This window comes from Mustela erminea, chromosome 13 (genome assembly GCF_009829155.1).
Source record: "Mustela erminea isolate mMusErm1 chromosome 13, mMusErm1.Pri, whole genome shotgun sequence".
NCBI classification, from domain to species: Eukaryota; Metazoa; Chordata; class Mammalia; order Carnivora; family Mustelidae; genus Mustela; species Mustela erminea.
Window position 1 is genome coordinate 35,530,060 of NC_045626.1, and position 22,447 is coordinate 35,552,506.

Genomic DNA, 22,447 nt, shown 5'->3' on the forward strand with positions numbered 1-22,447 from the left:
TGTATAGTTTGCACTCCGGGAGTGTGATACCTCCCACTTTGTTATTTCTCAAGATTGCTTTGGTTATTTGGGGTCTTTTGTGGTTCCATACAGATTTTAGGATTGTTTGTTTTATTTCTGTGAAAAATCCCATTGGTATTTTTATAGGAATTGTATCAAATCTGTAGATTTCTTTGCATCATTTGGACATTTTAGCAATACTAATTTTCTGATCCATTAGCATGGTATCTTTCCATTTACTTCTGTGATCTTCAGTTATTTTAATCAGTGTTAGATAGTTTTCAGAGTATAGGTCATTCACCTCCTTTGTTTATTTTTAGGTATTCTTTTTGATGAAATTGCATATGGGATTGTTTTTTAAATTTCTCTTCCTGATTGGTAGTAGTGTATTGAAATTTCTTTATGTTAATTTTGTATCTTGCAACTTCACTGAATTTATTTATCATGTCTAATGGTTTTGGGGGGCAGTCTTTAAAGTTTGTTGTAGACAGTATCATGTCATCTGCAAATAGTTCAGTTTTACATATTTCTTATCAACTTTAGATGCTTTTTATTTCTTTTGTTGTTGGATTTCAAGTACTATGTTGAACAAAAGTGGTAAGAGCAGGGATTCTTGACTCATTCCTGAGTTTAGAGGAAAAGATTTCAGCATTTTACTATTAGTGTGATGCTTGCTCTGGGTTATACATGAGCCTAATTATGTTGAGGTGTGTTTCCTCTATACCCGCTTTCTTGAGAGTTTTTATCATAAATGAATGTTGAATTTTGTCAGGCTCTTCTTTTGCATCTTCTGAGATGATCATATGAGTTTTATCCTTCATTTTGTTAACATGGTATAACACATTGGTTGATTTATGGATATCAAACTACCCTTTCATTCCTGGAATAAATCCCACATGATCATGGCATATGATCCTTTAAATGTATCATTGAATTCAGTTTGCCATCTTTTGTCAAAGATTTTTGTGTCTGTGTTCATTAGGAAATTTATCTGGTTTGGGTGTCAGGGTCTTGTACAATGAATTAGGAACTGTTCTTGGCTCTTCCAACTTTTTTGAAATAGTTTGAGAAGTGTAGGTATTGGGTATTAACTCTCCTTTAACTGTTTGGTAGCATTCACCTGCCATCTGGTTCTGGAGTTTTGTTTGCAGTGAGGCTTTTTATTACTGATTCAATTTTATTACTGATTATTGCTGAGTTTTTCTCTATCTTCCGGATTCACTCTTGGCAGATTTTATGTTTCTAGGAATATATCCATTTCTTCTAGATTGTCCAATTTGCTGGCATGTAATTGTTTATGGTAGTATTTTGTAATCCTTTGTATTTCTGTGGTTTCAGCTATAATTTCTCTCATTTTTTTTAATTTGGTCCCTCTATTTTCCTTTGATGATTCTCACTAAAGGTATATCAATTTATCCTTCCAACAACTGAGGTATAGGTTTCAGTTATCTTTATAATTTTTTTCTTTTTTAGACTATTTCATTAATTTTAGATCCAGTCTTTATTACTTTCTTCCTTCTACTATATTTGACCTTCATTTGTTCTTTTTCCACTTCCTTTAGGTATAAAGTTAGACTGTTTATTTGAGATTTTTTCTTGTTTCTTGAGTTAGGTCTCCATCATCATAAGCTTCCTTCTTACATCAGTTTTTGCTACATCTTATGTATTTTGGAATGTTGTGTTTTCATTTTTATTAGTTACAAAGTATTTTTTGATTTCCTCTTTGAGTTCTTTGTTGGTTGTGTACTATAGGGGTGTTTGGCCTTCCATGTGTTTGTGTTTTCCTTATAATTGATTTCTAGTTTTATACCATAGTTGTTTTAAAGGATGCTTGATATGATTTTAGTCTTCCCAAATTTTTGAGATTGGTTTTTGTGGCCTAACATGTGATTTGTCCTGAAGAATGTTTCATGTGCACTTAAAAAGCATGTGTATCCTCTGTTTTTAGATGGAATGTTCTGTATGTATCTATTAAGTCCATCTGGTCTAATGTGTCATTTAAGGCCACTGTTCTATTGATTTTCTTTCTGGCTGATATATCCACTGATGCATGTGAGGGTGTTAAAATCCCCTAATATTATTGTATTACTGTCCATTTTTCCCTTTAGGTCTGTTAATATTTCCTTTACATGATTAGGTTCTCCCATGTTGGGCACATAGATATTTGCAGTTGTATCTTGTTGGATCTTTATCATTATGTAATCTTCTTTTTCTCTTTTTACAATCTCTGTTTTAAAGTCTATTTTCTTTGATTCAAGTATTGCTACCCCAGCTTTTATTTTCATTTCCATTTATATGGAATATCTTTTACCATCCCTTCATTTTCAGTCCGTGTGTGTCCTTAGGTCTGAAATGAGACTCCTATAGGCAGCATATACAGGAGTCTTGTTGTTGTTGTTTTTGAATCTATCCAGCTGCTGTATGTCTTTTGATTGGAACGTTTAGTTTATTTACATTTAAAGTAATTTTTTAAGTTTTTATTTTAATTCCATTTAGTGAACAGTTTTATTAGTTTCAGGTGTACAATATAGTGATTCAGCACTTGTATACATCACTCAATGCTTATCACAAGTGCACTTCTTAATCATCATCTATTTCACTCATTCCCCCATCCCCCTCCCCTCTGGTTTTTTATAATTAAGAATCTTTTTCTTGATTTGTCTTTCTCTTTTTTTTCCTCCTTGGATCATCTGTTTTGTTTTTTAAATTCCACATATGAGTGAAATCATATGGTATTTGTCTTTCTCTGACTCACTTATTTTATTATATTATGATATGTTCTAGCTCCATCCATGTCATTGCAAATAGAAAGATTTCATTCTTTTTTATGACTTAATAGTGTCTACCTATATTCATATATATATATATATATATACACATATATATTCATATATACACACACACACACATCCTGCATCTTTATCCATTCATCAATCGATGGACACTTGGGCTGCTGTCATATCATGACTGTTGTAAATAATACTGCTATATAAATGTGGGGGTTTATGTATCCCTTTGAATTAGTGTTTTTTGTTTTTTTGTTTTTTTTAATTATTTGGTTTTTTTTGTTTTTTTAAATTATTTGGGTAAATACTTAATAGTGTGATTGCTGGATTGTAGGCTAGTTCCATTTTTAACTTTTCAGGGAAACTCCATACTGTTTTCCACAGTGGCTATACCAGTTTGGATTCCCACTACCAGTATTCCACATTCTCACCAACACCTCTTGTTTCTTGTGGTATTAATTTTATATATATATATATATATTTTTTTTTTTTTTAATTTAAAGATTTTATTTATTTGTCAGAGTGGAGGAAGCAGGCTTCCTGCTGAGCAGAGAGCCTGATGCAGGGCTCGATCCCAGGACCCTGGGACCATGACCTGAGCCAAAGGCAGGGGCTTTAACCCACTGAACCATCCAGGCACCCCTGTTTTCAGCTTTTTGAGGAACCTCCATACTGTTTTCCAGAGTGGCTGCACCAGCTTGCATTCCCACCAGTAGTGTAGGAGGGTTCACCATTCTCTACATCCTCTCCAGCATCTGTCATTTCCTGACTTGTTGATTTTATCCATCTGACTGGTGTGAGGTGGTATCTCATTGAGGATTTGATTTGTATTTCCCTGATGTTGAGTGATACTGAGCAATTTTTCATGGGTATTTTGGCCATTTGTATATCTTCTTTGCAGAAATGTCTGTTCATGTCTTCCGCCCATTTCTTGATTGGATTATTTCTTCTTTGGGTGTTGAGTTCTTTATAGATTTTGGATACCAGCCCTTTATCTGATATGTTATTTGCGGATATCTTCTCCCATTCTGCTGTTTGTCTTTTGGTTTTGTTTACTGTTTCCTTTGCTGTGCAAAAGCTTTGATCTTGAGAAGTCCCAATAGTTCATTTTTGCCCTTGCTTCCCCTGCCTTTGGCAATGTGTCTAGGAAAAAGTTACTGTGGCGGAGGTTGAAGAGTTTGCTGCCTGTGTTCTTCTCAAGAATTTTGATGGATTTCTGTCTCAAATTTAGGTCCTTCATCCATTTTGAGTCTATTTTTGTGTGTGGTGTAAAGAAATGGTCCAGTTTCATTCTTTGCTTGTGGCTGTCCAATTTTCCCAAAACCATTTGTTGAAGAGACTGTCTTTTTTCTGTTGGACATTCTTTCCTGCTTTGTTGAAGATAGAGTTGAGGGTCCATTTCCTGGGTCTCTATTCTGTTCCATTGATCTCTGTGTCTTTTTTTGTTCCAGTACCATACTGTCTTGATGATTACAGCTTTGTAATATAGTTTGAAGTCCAGAATTGTGATTCTACTAGCTTTGACGGATTTTCTTTTTCAACACTCCTCTGGCTGTTGGTGTTCTTTTCTGATTCCATACAAATTTTAGGATTGTTCTATTTCTTTGAAAAAGTTGATGGTATTTTGATAGGATTTCATTAAATATGTAGATTGTGCTAGGTAGCGTAGACATTTTCACAATATTTGTTCTTTCCAACCCATGAGCTTGGAACGTTTTTCCATTTCTTTATGTCTTCCTCAATTTCTTTCATGAGTATTCTGTAGTCCTCTGAGTACAGATTCTTTACCCCTTTGATTAGATTTATTCCTAGGTATCTCATGGTTGTGGGTGCAATTGTAAATGGGATTGACTCCTTAATATCACTTTCTTTTTTTTTTTAATAAAGATTTTATTTATTTATTTATTTGCCAGAAAGCGAGAGCACAAACAGAGGAAATGACAGCAGAGAGAGAGAGGGAAGCAGGATCCCGTTGAGCAGAGAGCCCGATATAGGACTCGATTCCAGGACCCTGAGACCATGACCTGAGCTGAAAGCAGAGGCTTAACCCTCTGAGCCACCCAGGCGCCCCTTAATATCACTTTCTTCTGTCTTGTTTTGGTGTGTAGACATGGAACTATTTATGTGCATTGATTTTTCTGCCACTTTACTGAATTCCTATATGATTTCTAGCAGTTTTGGGGTGGAGTGCTTTAGGTTTTCCACATAAAGTATCATATTATCTACAAAAACTGAGAATTTGACTACTTCTTTGCTGATTTGGATGCCTTTTATTGCTTTTTGTTGTCTGATTGCTGAGGCTAGGACTTCTAGTACTATGTTGAATAGCAGTGGTGATTGTTGACATTCCTGCCATGTTCCTGACCTTAGGGGGAAAAGTCTGTTTTTCTCCATTGAGAACTGATGTTCACTGTGGGTTTTTCATTAATGGCTTTTATGATATTGAGGTATATACCCTCTATCCCTACACTGTGAAGAGTTTTAGTAAAAAAAAGATGCTGTACTTTGTCAAATGCTTTTACTGTATCTATTGAGATATCTTATGGTTCTTATTCTTTCTTCTATTAATGTATTGTATCACATTGATTGATTTATAGGTATTGAACCAACCTTACAGCCCAGGAATAAATCCCACTTGCTCATAGTGAATAATCCTTTTAATGTATTGTTGGATCCTATTGGCTAGTGTTTTGGTGAGAATTTTTGCATTCGTGTTCATCGGGGATATTGGTCTGTAATTTTCCTTTTTGATGGGGTCTTTGTCTGGTTTGGGGATCAAGGTAATATTGGCCTCATAAAATGAGTTTGGAAGTTCTCCTTCCATTTCTATTTTTTTGGAACAGTTTCAGGAGAATAGGTATTAATTCTTCTTTAAATGTTTGGTAGAATTCCCCTAGAAAGCCATCTGGCCCTGGGCTCTTGTTTTTTGGGAGATTTTTGATGACTGCTTCAACCTCCTTACTGGTTATGGGTCTGTTCAGATTTTCTGTTTCTTCCTGGCTTAGTTTTGGTAGTTTATATGTCTCCAGCATTGCATCCACTTCTAGATTGTCTGATTTGCTGGCAAGTAGTTGCTCATCATATTTTATTATAATTGTTTGTATTTCTTCAGTGTTGGTTATGATCTTTCCTCTTTCATTCAGGATTTTATTAATTTGGGTCCTTTCTCTCTTCTTTTTGATAAGTCTGGCCAGGGGTTTATCAGTCTTATTAATTATTTCAGAGAACCAGTTCCAAGTTTCACTGATCTGCTCTACTGTTCTTTTGGTTTCTATTTCATTGATTTCTGCTCTGATCTTTACTGTTTCTCTTCTGTTGCTGGGTTTAGGGTTTTTTGGCTGTACTTTCTCCAGCTCCTTTACGTGTAGGGTTAGGTTGTGTATTTGAGACTTTTCCTGTTTCTTGAGGAAGGCTTGTATTGCTATATACTTTCCTCTTAGGACTGCTTTTGCTACATCCCAAAGATTTTGAACAGCTGTGATACCATTTTCATTTGTTTCCCTGCATTTTTTTAATTTGTCTTTTATTTCCTGGTTGACCCATTCATTCTTTAGTAGGATGCTCTTTAGCCTCCATGTATTTGAGTTCTTTCCAACTTCCCTCTTGTGATTGTGTTCTAGTTTCAAAGCACTGTGGTCCAAAAATATGCAGGGAATAATCCCAATTTTTCTTACCGGTTGAGACCTGATTTGTGACCCAGGATGTGATCTATTCTGGAGAATGTTCCACATGCATTAGAGAAGAATGTATATTCTCTTGCTTTGGGGTGGAATGTTCTGAATATATCTGTGAAATTCATCTGGTCCAGTGTGTCATTTAAAGACTTTTATTTCCTTGTTGATCTTCTGCTTATATGATCTGTTCATTTCAGTAAGGGGGATGTTAAAGTCCCGTATGATTATTGAATTGTTGTCGATGTGTTTCTTTGATTTTGTTATTAATTGGTTCATATAATTGGCGGCTCCCATGTTAGGGGCATAGATATTTAAAATTGTTAGGTCATCTTGCTGGATAGAGCCTTTAATTATGATATACTGTCTTTCCTCTCTCTTATAGTCTTTGGTTTAAAATCTAATTTGTCTGATATAAGGATTGCCACCCAAGCTTTCTTTTGATGTCCATTACCATGGTAAATTGTTTTCCACCCCCTCACTTTCAATCTGGAGGTGTCTTTGAGTCTAAAATGAGTCTCTAGCAGACAGCATATTGATGAGCTTTGTTTTTGTTTTTGTTTTTTTTAATCCAATCTGATACCCTGTGTCTTTTGAGGGGGCATTTGGCTCATTTACATTCAGGGTAACTATTGAAAGATAAGAATTTAGTTCCATTGTATTGCCTGTAAGGTGACTGTTACTGTATATTGTCTCTGTTCCTTTCTGGTCTATCTTACTTTTAGGCTCCCTCTCTGCTTAGAGGTCCCCTTTCAATATGTCCTGTAGGACTGGTTTGATTTTCACAAATTCTTTTAGGTTTTGTTCATCCTGGAAGCTTTCTATCTCTCATTCTATTTTCAATTACAGCCTAGCGGGATATAGTATTCTTGGCTGCATATTTTCCTCACTTAGTGCTTTGAATATATTATGCCAGTTCTTTCTGGCCTGCCAGGTCTCTGGGATAAGTCTGCTCTCAATCTAATATTTCTACTGTTGTATGTTACAGACCTCTTGCTGCTTGCAGGATTTTATCTTTGTCTCTGAGACCTGTAAGTTTTACTATGAGACCTGTAAGTTTTACTATTAGCTCTAGGGGTGTTGACCTATTTTTTATTGATTTTGAGAGGGGTTCTCTGTGCCCCCTGGATTTTGATGCCTGCTCCCTTCCCCAAATTAAGGAAAATTCTCTGCTATAATTTGCTCCAATATACCTTCTGCCCCTCTTTCTCTTCTTCCGGGATCCCAGTTCTCCCCTCATGGTCCAGTATTTATCTTTCTTGTTCTCAGCATCCTTATTTTCCACCATTTTTATCACTAATTATCTCTTCTGCCTCATTTATCCTAGCAGTTAGAGCTGCCATTTTTTTATTGTACCTCATTAATAACCTTTTTTATTTCAACTTGGTTAGATTTTGATTCTTTTATTTCTCCAGAAAGGGATTCTCTAGTATTCTCTATGTTTTTTTTTTCAAGCCCAGCTATCTTCTAATCATCATTCTGAACTCTAGTTCTGACATCTTACTAAAATCCGTATTGATTAGGTCCCTGGCAATTGGTACTGCCTCTTGTTCTTTTTTATTTTTGAGGTGGTTTTTTTCCTTTTTATCATTTTGTTCAGAGAAGAATAGATGAATGAGAGAAAAAAAATGCTAAAACGCTCCCAGAAAAATACACAGTAAATAAATCAGAGGAGACCCAAAACCAGAGGGAAAAGAAAAAGAAAAAAAAAAGAGTATGATCAGGCTGGTGAATAGAACAGAACCACATATTAAATTTGGGGTGTATTTTGGTCTGCTAGAAGAAACTGTCCCCCAAATTTTTAAAGAAAAACATGTAAATATATACAAAAATAAGGGCAAATAAGATGAAGGAATATGACTGTAAAGATGAAAATTTAAAAAGATTTTTAAAAAGGAATTGATAAGAAGTTGGTTGAAAAAAGAAAGAAAAAAACAAAACAAAACAAAAAAGAGAATGTGGACAGGCAGTAGACTAGAACAAAGCCATACACTATAGTTAGGGTATATTTTGGTCTGCTGGAAGAAACTGTATCCAAAATTTTTAAAAAAGAAATCATATATATATATATATATATATATATATATATATATATACACAAAAATAAAATTAAATACAATGAAAGGGTAGAATTTGAGGTAAAAGTGAAAATTTAAAAAGATTTTAAAAAACAAATTGATAAGATGTTGGTTGAAAAAGGAAAGATGAAAAATTTAAAAAAAAAGAAAAAAGTAAAGAAAATTTTAAAAATTAACTTTGAAAGATTAAAGAATCATGAGGGAAAAGCCATGAATTCTATGCACTGTACTCCCCAAGTGCTGGAGTTTTGCAGTTCTTATTGATTGGTAAACTTGGTCTTGGCTGGATGTTCTTGCTGATCTTCTGTGGGAGGGGCCTCTTGCAGTGATTCTCAAATGTCTTTGCTGGAGGCAGAATTGTACCGCCCTTGCCAGGGGCTGGGTTAAGTAATCTGTTCAGCTTTTCTCTGTAGCTTTTGTTCCCTGAAAGCTTTCCATATAGCTTTGGAGGACAAGAATGAAAACAGTGGCCTCCCAATCTCTAGCCTCTGAAGAGCAGAGAACTCGGGGCCCACTAGTGGTCGGTCAGTTCTGTCTCCCTGGTTTCCGGCTGCACTCCGTGTTCACCCAGCCTGTGACTGAGCATTTCTGTCTGGCACATGACCCCATTTGGAGTTTTCAAACTCAGCAGATTCCTGCAGTACACACCCATGCCGCTCCTCCCCAGGGAGGGAAGGGGTGTCTCCCCAGATCTGCCACTTGTTGGATCCCTGCACAAAGAATAGTGGCCCAGCTGTGCCATGGATCATGGTTTATGGAACCCCAAACTGAGAGTCCACTCCTCTGCTCCGTCTTTGCATCCAGGCTCCCCATTCTGATACTCGGGAGCTCTGCCACAATCAGGTACCTCCGGATCCTGAAGGTCCTGAGACCACACTGTCCCAGTAAGGGTTCCACCCTTAGCCACTGGAGTGATGTCCCTCAGCAGAGCAGACTTCTAAAAGTTCTCATTTTGTGCTTCACTGCTCTATCACTTGCCAGTAGCTGGCTGACAGAGGCTCCCTCCCTCCATGGTCTGTCTTCGTAAATATTGTCTTAGATTCACTTCTCCACATGTCCTACCTTCCAGAATGTAGTCGCTTTTCTGTTCATAGGATTGCTATTCTTTTCTTAGATCTCCTGTTGAGTTTGTAGGTGTTCAGAACGGTTTGATAACTATCTAGGTGAATTCCTGGGGCCAGATGAAATTTAGGTATCCTACTTTTCTCCACCATCTTGCTCCTCCCCCTCTTGTTAGTCTTTATTTTAAAATTAATTTTGTCTGATGTAAGTGTTTCTACTCCAGCTTTCTTTTGATATCCATTTGCATGATAGATGTTTCTCCATCCCCTCATTTTCAATCTGGCAGTGTTTTTAGGGCTAAAATGAGTTTCTTATAGAGAGCATATTGATGGGTCTTGGTTTTCTACCACTTTGCCCCCCTGTGTCTTTTTTTAATATTTTATTTATTTATTTGACAGAGAGAGAGACCACAAGTAGGCAGAGCAGCAGACAGAGAGAGAGGGGGAAGCAGGCTCTCCACCAAGCAGAGAGCCCGATGCGCGGCTTAATTCCAAGACCCTGGGATCATGAACTGAGCTGAAGGCAGAGGCTTAAACCACTGAGCTACCCAGGCACGCCCCCCCCCCCCCACTGTGCCTTTTGATTGTAGCATTTAGTCCATTTATATTCAGAGTAATTATTGATAAATATGTGTTTATTGTCATTTTAGTATTTGTTTTGTGGTTATTTCTGAAGATTTTCTCTGATCCTTGCTTTTCATGTTTTGCTCATTTTCTTTAGTGATAATTTGGATTAATTTCTCTTTTTACTTTGCATATTTACCGATGGCTTTTGGTATATATGGTTACCATTAGGTTTATATATAATCTCTTTTGCATATAGCAGTGTATATTAAGTTGATTGTTGTTTACATTTGAACTCATTCTTTACTCTCTTCCTCTCCATATATTGGGTATATGTTGTCCTATTTTACATCCTTCTATCTTGTAAATTCCTTGACTCATTTCTTTTACAGCAATATTCATTTTCACTGCTTTTGCGCTTTTTGCCTCTATACTGTCACTGGTCTCTCCTTTGAGAGAGTCCCCTTTGATATTTCTTGCAGGGCTAGTTTAGTGATTATGAACTCCATTAGTTTTCTGTTTGGGCAACTCTCTCTGCTTCTATTCTACATGATAGTCTCACTGGATAGTCTATTCTTGGCTGCAGATTTTTCCCATTCAGCATGTTGAATGCCACATCCTTTTTTCTTGGAAAGTTTCTGCTGGAAAATTCCCTCCTAGCCTTCTATGTTTTCCCTTGTATGTGATTGTCTTCTTTTGTCTTCCTGCTTTTTTTATTTTTTTTTATTTTTTTTTTTTTTAAGATTTTATTTATTTATTTGACAGAGAGAGATCACAAGTAGGCAGAGAGGCAGGCAGAGAGAGAGAGGAGGAAGCAGGCTCCCCGCTGAGCAGAGAGCCCGATACGGGACTCGATCCCAGGACCCTGAGATCATGACCTGAGCCGAAGGCAGCGGCTTAACCCACTGAGCCACCCAGGCGCCCATTCCTGCTTTTTTTAAAATCACCCCAGTTTGCTAATTTATTAATAATATGTTTTGGTGGGGAACTGCTTTTGTTTATTTTTTTTTTTTTTTTTTTTTGCTTTTGTTGATTTTGATGGGAGTTTTCTCTGCCTCCTGGATCTGGATATGTGTTTCCTTTCCCAGATTAGGGAAGTTTTTAGCAATTGGTTTGTCAAACCAATTCTCTTCCCCCTTTTCTCTGTCTTCTTTAAGGACCCCTAAAATATTCATACTATAACTTGATGTAGTCACTGAGTTTCCTAAGTCTATTCTCGTTTTGCATGATTTTTTTTCCAGTTTGATTATTTTCCATTTCTCTCTTTTCTAGGTCATTAATTTGCTCCTCTGCCTTTTCCAACCTGCTCCTCACCATCAAGTATATTTCTCATTTGATTTATTGAGCCCTTGATCTCTGCTGTTTTCCTTATATCTGTGTTAAGGGTCTCACTGATGTTCTGCACTCTTTTCTTAAGTCCAGTGAGTAACCTTATGGTCATTGCTTTAAATTCTCTATTAGACATGCTACTTATATTGGTTCCACTTAGATTGCTGGCCATGGCCTTGTTTTGTTCTTTCATTTGGGTTAAATTTTTCTTTCTTCTCATTTTTTCTGCCTCTCTGTATCTATTTCTGTGTTAGGAAGGTCACCTATGTCTTTTGTTCTTGAAAGTAGTGACTTTATGCGTGCCTGGGTGGCTCAGTCAGTTAAGCATTGCCTTCAGCTCAGGTCATGATTCCAAGGTCCAGGATCAAGTCCCACATTGGGTTCCCTGCTCAGTGGGAAACCTGCTTCACCCTCTATCTCTGCCCCTTATGCATGTGCTCTCTCAAATAAATAAAATCTTAAAGAAAAAAGTAGTGACTTCATGAAGAAGAGGTCCTGGTGTGTGTTGCAGTGCAGTCTCTCCTGTTCATCTGAACTTGGTAGTTCAGGAGGATATCCTTTGTGTGTTGCTTATATCCTGCTGTTGTGTCTGAGTCACTTTTATTTTCAGTGTAGTTATATGCACTGACTCTGCCTGCTCTGGGCTCTCCTTGCTCACTGTGCTATTAGTGGGACTCGGGCAGTCCAGCTCTGAGGTATATGCCTGCAAGGGAACTTGGTGTCAGGGCAGTGGCATTAGCAAAATTTGCACTGGGCCACTAGTTCTATGCCAGATTTGTAGAAGCACTATAGCACCTGAGGGCTGCATGAAAGCTCAGCTACAATGCCAGGGATGGCTGGGTGCACCAGAGGCTGGCAAGTGACAGTAGCTGGGGGCATGTGGCAACTAGGTGGGATGCCTGATGGCAGCTGTGGACCCACTGGCTGCTGGGTGGGAATGTACAAGTTTTACAAACTTTGTCCTGAGCCCAGGGCCAAACCTACCAGGCTTGGAGTGGGCAAGTCCTCAGGAGAACTCGTGAGCATGGCACACTGCTAGCAGGTTAGGTACCAAGTGTCTGTGCAGCTCTGCCTCCCACAGATGGTCCTGTGTTTATGCTGGGGAGCAGGGGGAGGAAAATGCCACCTACCGTCTCCCTCATTTTCGGAGATGTCCCCCAACATGCTCTGAAATCTGTATAAAGAGATCTGTCTCCCATTTGCTCCTGGTATTGTATAAACTGCTATCTTTATATTGTCTTTCCATGCAGGCTGCTGTCCCTTGCCCTCCTGGCTGGACTGGCTCTACTTGGCTTGTCCCTCTTCTCCCAGTGCTGAGTCAGCTGATTTTTAAAGCTCCCAGCTCTAAGTCCCACTGGTTATACAAACTTACACAGTTAAGCAACTCTGATTTTCAGAGCCAAACTTTATGGGGATTAGGCCTCCCCGAGTGAGCTCTCTGGTATGAGGGTCCATTTCTCTGCCGTCTCCCTGCATGGAGCTACCTACCTCCTAAGGGGGTTAAGCCTCCTTCCACCTTTCTCACATTCCTAACCTTTCAGATGCAGCTTCTTCTCTATATTTTGCTGTGGAGTTTGTTCTGCCAGCCTTTGACCACTCTCTTGTTTATTGACTTGGATGTGGATGATACCTAGTTGTAAACATGAGAGGGATGAACTCAGGGTCCTCCTCCTACACCCTCTTCCCAAGCTCCTTTAAAGTAGTTATTGATATTTACTTACTGCCACAATTGTTTTCTGGTTGTCCTGTAATTCTTTCTTGTTCCTTTCTTCTTTTGCTGTCTTATGATTTGGTGACTTTATTTACTTCTCTTTGTTTTTTATGTATTAAACATTTTTAGTTTGTGATTATCCTGAGGTTCGCGTATAACACCCGCTGTATGTAGCGATCTATTTTAAGTAGAGGGTTGCTTAGGTTCAAACACATTTTACAAGCACTGCATTTTTATGCCCCTCCCCATTTTTTGTATTTATTTCACAATTTGTATTATTTTGTTTATCCCTTAACTGATTATTGTAGATATAACTGATTTTACTACCATTGCCTTTTAACCTTTATATTAGCTTTATAAGTAGTTGATGTACTACCATCAGGATATCATTGCTTATACCAGTGAAATTTTTTCCTTAATTTTCACACGCTGTGGCTTCTCTTTTCTATTTAAAGAAGTCCCTTTAACATTTCTTGTAAGGCCAGTGTAGTGGTTATGAACTCCTTTAGTTTTTGCTTGTCTGGAAAACTTTATCTCTACTTAAATGCTGAAGGATAATTTTGCTGGATAGAGTATTCTTGGTTGGCAGTTCCTTTCTTTCCATACTTTGAATATATTGCGCCATTCCGTTCTGGCTTGCAAAGTTTTTGCTGAAAAAATATTCTCCTAGTCTTTTATGGATTTCCCTTGTAAGTTAAGTTGGTTTATTTTTCTTGCTGCTTTTAAGAGTCTCCTTTTCCTTAGACAATTCTGTGTCCTGGTGTGGGGCTCTGGGTTCTACTTATTCAGAACTCTGCACTTCCCAGATGTGGGATGTCTCTTTCCTTCTCCAGGTTCGGGAAGTTTTCAGCCATTATTTCTTCAAATAAGTTTTGTGTCCCATTCCCCCTTTCTCTCCTCCCAGGACCCCTTTATGCTAATATTCATCTGCTCTCTGTTCTTTCATAAATCCTTTAAGGTATCGTTACTCTTTTAAATTTTTTCTTTTTGCTGCTCTGATTAAATGAGTTCCACTACCCTGTCTTTGAGTTCACTGACCCCTCTACCACTGCATCTAGTCGGCTTTGGAACCCCAGGAACCCCACCATTGTATTTTTCAGTTCAGTCATTGTATCCCTCAGCTCTGGGATGTCTCTGTGTTACTTTTTTATATTGTGTATCTCTTTGTTGAAATTCTCACTTTGTTCATTCATTTCTCTTGAGCTAACATGAGCATATTTGTGATTGCTATTTTGAACTCTTAGGTAAACCACTGATCTCCATTTCATTAAGATCTTTCTGAAGTTTTATCATGTTCTTTTGTTTGGGATGTATTACTCTGTTTCTTTTGTTTTCTTTCTTTCTTTCTTTCTTTTTTTTTTCTCTCTACCTTGGTTTCTGTGCATTAGGTAGAATAGCCACTTCTTCCAGTCTGGAAGGCATGGTCTCATGCTGGAGGTGAACCTTGTTCAACCTTGCCCTTACTCTTTGTTGTCTCTCAAACCTTTGTGATTGTCCAGGCAACCTTCTTTGTCCTTAATGACTCCCGGTGGTAGAAGCCTTGCTGAGACCTGTCCTGTTCCAAAGGGGAGGATCTCTTTCAGCACTTAGATAAGGCTGATTGGAAGCTGGGCCCTCAGGCAGCAGCTTTTTAAGTATGTAAATATAGTTGGCCCTTGAACAATGAGGGGGTTAAGAACAACAGCCCTCTGCATAGTGGAAAATCTACCTATAAGCTGACTCCCCAAAACTTGTTGACTGGAAGCCTTACTGATAACATAAACAGTGAACATGTACTTTGTATGTTTTATGTATCATACACTGGATTCTTACAATAAAGCTAGAGTAAAGAGAATGTTAGTTAAGAAATTGTAAGAGAAAATACATGTACAATACTTTACTGTATTTATTGGAAAAAAAAAAAAATCCATAGAGGACCTGCACATTTCAAACCTATGCTGTTTAAGGGTCAATTTTATACACCTTTCAGGGGAGACTAGTAAATGAATGTTTTTCTCTGGTCTTTCTACACTAGTAGATAGCCCGTCATGAGCTATCTCTTTGCTTACTGTCCCATTGAACTGATAAACACAAGCCCTGCTGGCCACCAGAGCCGGGCTATTGAGAGTTGTGTCCTCTAGGTAGCAGCCAAAAAAAAGACAGAGTGCCATACATTTACATAGGTCCTTTCACAGAGATGCTGGTGACCCAGAGCATGGCAGAGGGATAGTGCGAACATGATGCCCGGCAGAGGGATAGTGCGAACGTGATGCCCACGGGCCTCCCGGTTCTGGGCAGAGGACAGACCCTTGGGCCACAGCTTTTAAAGATCTACTAATAGGCCTTTTTTATGGAAAGACTAGCCTTCCTGTCCGCTGCCTCTGTACTACGCCATGGTGTGGTTCAGGATTTCTTTTCTTCCTGCAGTCTGTGGTCACACTGCTTTGAAAAATGAAGAGATAGACCAGACGAAGTGGTTAGGCAGCAAAGCAAGGTTTATTGAGTGATAGTACAAAGCTCCTAAAGAGGGAGTGGAGTTGAGAGGGTTGCCACTGGAGTTTCTAAGTCTAGGGGGTTTTATGGGCTTTGTGATGGGCTATTTGAATCTGATGAACCTTCCATGCACCTGTCTTGCAATCAGGTTTTTGTCCTCTTTCTGTCACAGGGGAAAGGGTGAAGGGCTCCTTCCAGGGTGGTGTAAAATCCTTTAAAGTATAGTTTCCTTTTAGGGGGGTGGAGGGGGCTTGTCCCTGCCTACCTCTCTTCTAACTTATCAGTGGGATAGCAGATTTGGAATTATTTCTTTGTTATAGTCCTGTGGGACCTAGAAATGGAAGGCCCCTGGCCACCAGAACCAAGTAATCAAGAGGTGTCCCTTAGTCAGTAGATACAAAGGCCAGTGTATCAGGTAGGTGCATAGGCTCTTCTCTGGGAGATACTCCTGGCCTGGAGCAAGGCAGAGAGGGTGGAGATGATGCCCTCCAGCCTCCCTGTTCCCTGGGCAGTATTTCTGTCGGCCCCTAAATGTGTGTGAAATTAGGTAATTGTCACGCAGGCGGATGCTGTGAGATAAACAAATAATATGCTTTCACAGAAAGTCTGGGCACTTTCAGTTGGCTGCCTCTACAAAAGGCCCTGGAATGGGAAATCTGCATGCACAAGCCCTTTGAGAACTGTTTCCCAATTTACTTTATAGCCTTGTGGATCTTGTGGAGCCAGCTGCTTTGGCTTTCAAAGCTAGGTGTCTGGGGAGCTCATCTCTCAGATGCAGATCTTAAAAGGTGGTGTGCCCTGATATAGGGTTCACACCCTTTACTCCTTAGAGAGATCAGGTTTGTGAATTCTCTTCTGGTTGTGTATTGCTGTGACAGTGGTGGGGTTTATGGCGAGTTGTGTCTCAGCCTCTCGAACCCACTTCAATGTGCATTTTTTTTCTCATTCACCCAGTGTGTAGGGGTTGGTAAGCCAGCATCTGAATTTCTTTCAGAGGGAATTATTCCATATGTAACTGTGGATTTGGTGTGTGTTTGGTAGGAGGTGAGTTCAGGAACTTTCTGTATTGCCATCTTGAACTAGAACTCTGTAATGGAGTTTGTAGGTGATTACCAGAATCTTCCCATTTGGGGGATCTAAAACAAATATTATCCCCATTTGCTTTGGGGCATAGCCCTGTGCCCTTTCTCAGTCCTGACCTAAAACTCAGCTGCTTTGTGATTTCTAGAAAAATAACTGTGTGCTGCCTGAGGATGTGAAGAATTTTTACCTGATGACCAATGGCTTCCACATGACATGGAGTGTGAAGCTGGATGGTGAGTCAACCTTCTTGCTGTAGGGGAACATTTCTCTGGCTGAGAATTTGGGTATCTGGATGGTTGTCATGAGTTCTCCTAAAGTGCAGCATCCAAAAGCTATGATTTTCCCCTCAAAGCCAATAAATACTATCATTGCTTCACCCACCATCCACTATGCTAGAGTCTAGCTGGTTTCCTTTTTTTGATGATTCCCAAAGCCTTTCTGTGTCTCTCGCAGCTGGCTAGAGGCACATTTTATAGCTTATTACTGAACATTTACCATGAACTTTTAGATTGGAATTATTTCCTCCATTGGCCTAGAAACCATTCTTACCACGATCCTTCTGTCACAAGAGTCCTTCTTTGAAGCATGACTATGGCCTTTGGAGTTTAGAGTGAGAGAGAGAATGGACAGAGACCAGACCGATGGTCAGGTTTTCCCTTACCTACATCATGAAGATAGGCAAGCCCCTTCACAAGTGGCCCACAGAGAAGAAACGAGTCACAAAGTTTTCATGAATGAGTCCTTGCTCATTATTCTAGTACCTTCTCTCATTTAATCCTCCCAATCCTAGCCTTCTTATGCTGTCCCCATTTCCATCCTCCTTTCTGTCATTTCCTGGATAGCTAAAGTCAATGCAGAGGCAGCTTCTGGTATTTCCCTCCATAATGGTCTGTTCTGCTTGGACTTCATGTAGTCTGTATACCAGCTGTTTCACTGCCTTTGGGTTTTTTTCAGCAGTTGGATTTCTAAGTCTTTGTATGCCATCCGGTGGCCATCATTCTATATGACAAGGATTCTATATAATAAGGAAGATATACAGTTACATGTTCCTTATTTACACCCTAATCACAGAAGACTAGGAATCAGGCAAGACTGATTCCTAGTCTTCTGTCAAGTTCTCTGCAATGATTATGAAGAAATGACAAATAGAAGGGGTGCAATCTTCCATCATGGAAAGCTTACAAGAGAAGAATGAGTCAGTTATATAACCAAAGCTGTTACTTCTATGGGAATTATAACCCTTCATGCAAGGGTAGGGGGGAGCAAAAACATTTTTTGGTCCTTTGCTCTTCAGACAGGGTCCCCAGCCTTGATTTCCTTGGGTTCTTTTTGAGCATCCCCCTTTTTAATTTTCTTCAGTACTCTATCCTAATGCATGCAGTGGAGTCTCTTCACCCATGACTCTTGCTAAAAAAGGTTGGTGTTCTGGGGCATATGGTGCATTGGTCCTCTTCCTTCTACTTTCCATTAGATTCCTTAGCCCTGGGATCAAACAATAGCCAGGCTTAAGTTATTCCGGCAGAAGTTCTTATGATGATCATGGTAATAAGGCTGTTTCTCTTTGCTCCTGTTTCCATAGAGCACACCATTCCATTGGGCAGCATGGCAATTAACAGCATCTCAAAACTGACTCAACTCAACCAGTCTTCCGTGTATTCACTCCCAAATGCACCAACTCTGGCAGACCTGGAAGATGATGCACTTGAAGGTAACCTGAAGGAACTTGTGCTCTGAGTTAGAAATTAGCCTGTTTGTTTCCCTTTTATAATGCTGAAAGCCATAAGAAGATGCTGTGGCATTGTAGTACCTTTCCCCAAGCCAAAACCTTCCCCCTGTGGCTTCTTAGGACCATGGGAATAACAAACAAAAACAGCCTGTATCCATAAAGGAAATTGTCATGAAGAAATGCCAAGGTTGAGATTTTTGTTTTGTTTCCAGTACCCACTTCAGGGCTGGCACATAGTTGGTACTGAATGAATGCTTAGTAAATGAATGACTGTTACAGATCACTTGACTCAGCATTTCAGCATCAAGAGCTTTCAGGGAGCACGGACTCTAAAGGCAGCTCCCCTCCTCCCTTCAGGCTCTTTGCCATCTCTGATTCAAGTGGCTGCAAAAAGCTATGAGCAACTGCCCATAAGTGAGGACTTTGTCGATTAGAATTGTGTTTGGGTGCTTATGTCAGAGACCCAGTTACAACATCTAAACTAAATAGGAGTTTATTTTTCTCATAACCAGAAATCTGGAACTAGGCTGATGCAGCTGTTTGAGAACATCAATAATAAAGTCTCCCTCTGGCTTTCTTCTGCACCAGCCTTTGGATATGGCCTTCATCCTCATCACTGAAGAATGTGGGCTGTACCTCCCCTCCAAGCTTCCCATCTATGTACCAGGGAGGAAAAAGAAGAGTGAAAGGCAAAACAACAACAAAAACTGTCTTTTGGCAGAATCTCTTCTTTTTTATCAGGAAAACAATAGTTTTCTCAGAAGCTCCTCCCAAAAGCCATTGGCCAGAACAGAGTCAAAAGTTTACCCATAGCTGCAGGGAATCTGAGGAAGTATGGTTAGCTGTGCCAGTGTTTTCCCCTCAAACAGAATTGGGGTTTAAGAAAGAAAGGGAGAATGAATATTGACTAAACAACTAGTGTCTCCAATACTAAGGCCTTGGCTGCACTGAAGGTCTGGCAGAGAGAACCGATGCAAGGCTTCTCCATCAACTGCACAAGCAGGTATACACTAGTTCAGGCAAGGCATCCCTTCAGTTGCAGACCACACGAATAAAGCAAGTGCAAATGAATGTATTGGTTTCCCAGTGCATATACAAATTAGGCTTATACTATGTTATGGCCTTTAAAGTGTGATTTCTAAAAAACAATGTACAACCTTAATCAAAAAAGTACTCATTGCTGACATGTCAACCATCATCAGCTCTCAGCAAGTTGTAATCTTTTTGCTGATGGAGGGTCTTGCCTCCATGTTGATGGCTGCTTAATGATCGGGGAGGTAGGTTGCACAAGGCTGGGGTGGCTTGGCAATTTCTTAAAACAATGAAGTTTCCTGCATTGATTGATACTTCCTTCCATGAATGATTTCTTTATACTGTGCCATGCTGTTTGATAGCATTTTACCCACAGTAAAACTTTTTTCAAAATTGGTATCTTTTTCTTCTCAAACCCTGCCCCTGTTTCATCATCTAAGTTTATGTGATAGTCTAAATCCTTTGTGCTGATTTCAGTAGTCTTCATAGCCTCTTCACCAGGAGTAGAAGCCATCTCAAGGAACTTCTTTGCTCATCCATAAGAAGCAAGTCCTCATCCAGTCAAGTTTTATCAGGGGATTGCCAACAATTCAGTCACATCTTCAGGCTCTCCTTCTAATTCTAGTTCTCTTGCTGTTTCTACCACATCCAGTTACTTCCTCCACTGAAGTTTTGAATCCTCAAAGTCATCCCTGAGGGTTGGAATCAACTTCTAGAGTCCTGTTAATGTTGATAGTTTGACATCTACCTATGAACCATGAATGTTCTTAATGGCACCTAGAATGGCGAATCCTTCCCAGGAGATTTTCAGTTTACTTTCCCTGGATCTATCAGAGGAATCACTGGTTATAGCTCCTATAGCCTTATGAAACATATTTCTTGAATATTCAGACATGTAAGTTCAAATGACTTCTTGATCCGTGGGTTGCAGTATGGGCGTTGTGTTATCAGGCATAAGAACAACATTCATCTCTTTGTACATCTCTGTCAGAGTTCTTGGGTGACCCAGGTGCATTGTCAATAAGCTGTAATATTTTGAACTTCTTTGGTTGAACAACTTTGGTTTGAACAACTTCAGTTGGTCTCAACAATTGGCTTAAAATATTGAGTAAACCATGTTGATAGCAGATGTGCTATCATTGGGGCTTTCTTGTTTCATTTATAGAGCACAGGCAGAATTGATTTAGTATAATTCTTCAAGGCCCTAGGATTTTTCAGAACAGTCCATGAGCATTGGCTTCAACAAAGTCACTAGCTGCAACAGTCCCTACAAAGAGTCAGCCCGTCCTTTGAGGCTTTTGAGGCCAGGCATTGACTTCTTTAGCTTTCAGAATCCTAAGTGGCATCTTCTAACAGAAAGATGTTTTGTCTACACTGAGAATCTGCTACTTAGTGTAGCCACCTTCATTAATTATCTTAGCTAGATATTCCAGATAACTTCCTGGTTTGCCTTGGACTTTTATGTTATAGAGACAGCTTTTCCTCAAACCTCATTAACCAATCTCTGCTAGCTTCAGACTTTTCTTCTACAGCTTCCTCCTCTCTGTCAGCCTTAGAATTGAAGCTAGCCATGCTCTGGAATAGGCTTTGGCTTAAAGGAATGTTGTGGCTGGTTTGATCTTCTACCCAGATCATTAAAACTTTCTCCGTATCAACTATAAGGCTATTTTACTGCCTTACCATTCATGTGTTCAGTGTAGTAGCACTTTTAATTTTCTTCAAGAACATTTCCTTTGCATTTGCAAGTTGGCTGTTTGGAACAAGAAACCTAGCATTCAGCCTCTCTCAGCTTTCAACATGCCTTCCTCACAAAGCTTTTGATTTGTGAGAGACATGCAATTCTTCTTTTCACTTGAACCTTCTAAGGCCTTTGTAGGGTTATTGATTGGCCTAATTTCATTCTTGTATCACAGGGAATAGAGAAGCCTGAGGGGAGGAAGAGAGATGGAATGGCCAGTCAGTGATGCATTCAGAACACATAGATTTATCAGGTTTGCTGCCTTCTGCAGGTGGGTTTTATGGCACCTCAGAATGGTTATAGTAGTATCAAAGGACTTTGGTCAAGAAGACAGGCACAAACCTCACCACTACCACATCTCCCAATCCCCACATTTTGCAGGCCCTTGTCTCTGCAACAGTGACTATGATAACAGCTCCACGGCCCTGTGGAAGCCTGAATTGTGCCTTGTTAAGGTTGAGTGCCCAACCATGCATACTTCACAGATCCGTTGGGGCTGACCTCTCCTCACAGCAGTGGTAGTACATCTCATTTCTCGAGCATACTGGTGCATACCTTGCTAAAACATACCCCTACCCTGGCTGGGGACCAAACACTGCCCACAATAGGCAAAGAGAGCCTCTGCAAATGACTGCACTGACGGAAAAAGAGGCCAGGACAGAGGAGGGCACATACAACACATATAGGAGACACCTCTGAAGCTCCAGGTCCCAGTGACAGGAGACACTGTGCTGTAGGCAACTACAGAACTGCTTCTTCATAAGGCCGTTACTTTTAAGAGCAAGAGATATGGCCGACTTTCCTAACACACAGAAACAGATGCAGAGTTTAGACAAAATGAGACAGAAGAATATGTCCCAAATGAGAAAACAGGACAAAACCACAGCAGGAGACCTGAGTGAAACATAAAATATGCCTGATGGAGAATTTAAGTAATGGTCATAAAGAGTCACTGGGTTTGAGAAAAGAGTGCAGAACATCAGTGAGACCCTTAAAACGGAGACGAAAAACACAATAAATGAAATTTTTAAATGCACATGGTGGAATAAATAGCAGGCTAGAGGAAGCAGAGGAATGAATTAATGACCTGGAAGACAGAGTAATGGAAAGTAATCAGACTGAACAAGTGAGGGAAAAAAGAATTATGCAAAGTGAGAATAGACTTAGGGAACTCAGGGACTCCATCAACATTATAG

General features: G+C 39.5%; 1 protein-coding gene across 4 annotated transcripts in view; it reads left to right on the forward strand.

Annotated features, from left to right (window-relative positions):
- TPGS2 (tubulin polyglutamylase complex subunit 2) overlaps window positions 1–22,447 on the forward strand; it is a 62,068-nt gene that overhangs the window by 26,369 nt on the left and 13,252 nt on the right. For all 4 annotated transcript variants that reach the window (XM_032310990.1, XM_032310991.1, XM_032310993.1 and 1 more), the window contains 2 exons: window positions 16,901–16,988; window positions 18,335–18,463. In XM_032310990.1, coding sequence (XP_032166881.1) covers window positions 16,901–16,988; window positions 18,335–18,463 — 217 coding nt within the window. The remainder of the gene's footprint in view (window positions 1–16,900; window positions 16,989–18,334; window positions 18,464–22,447) is intronic.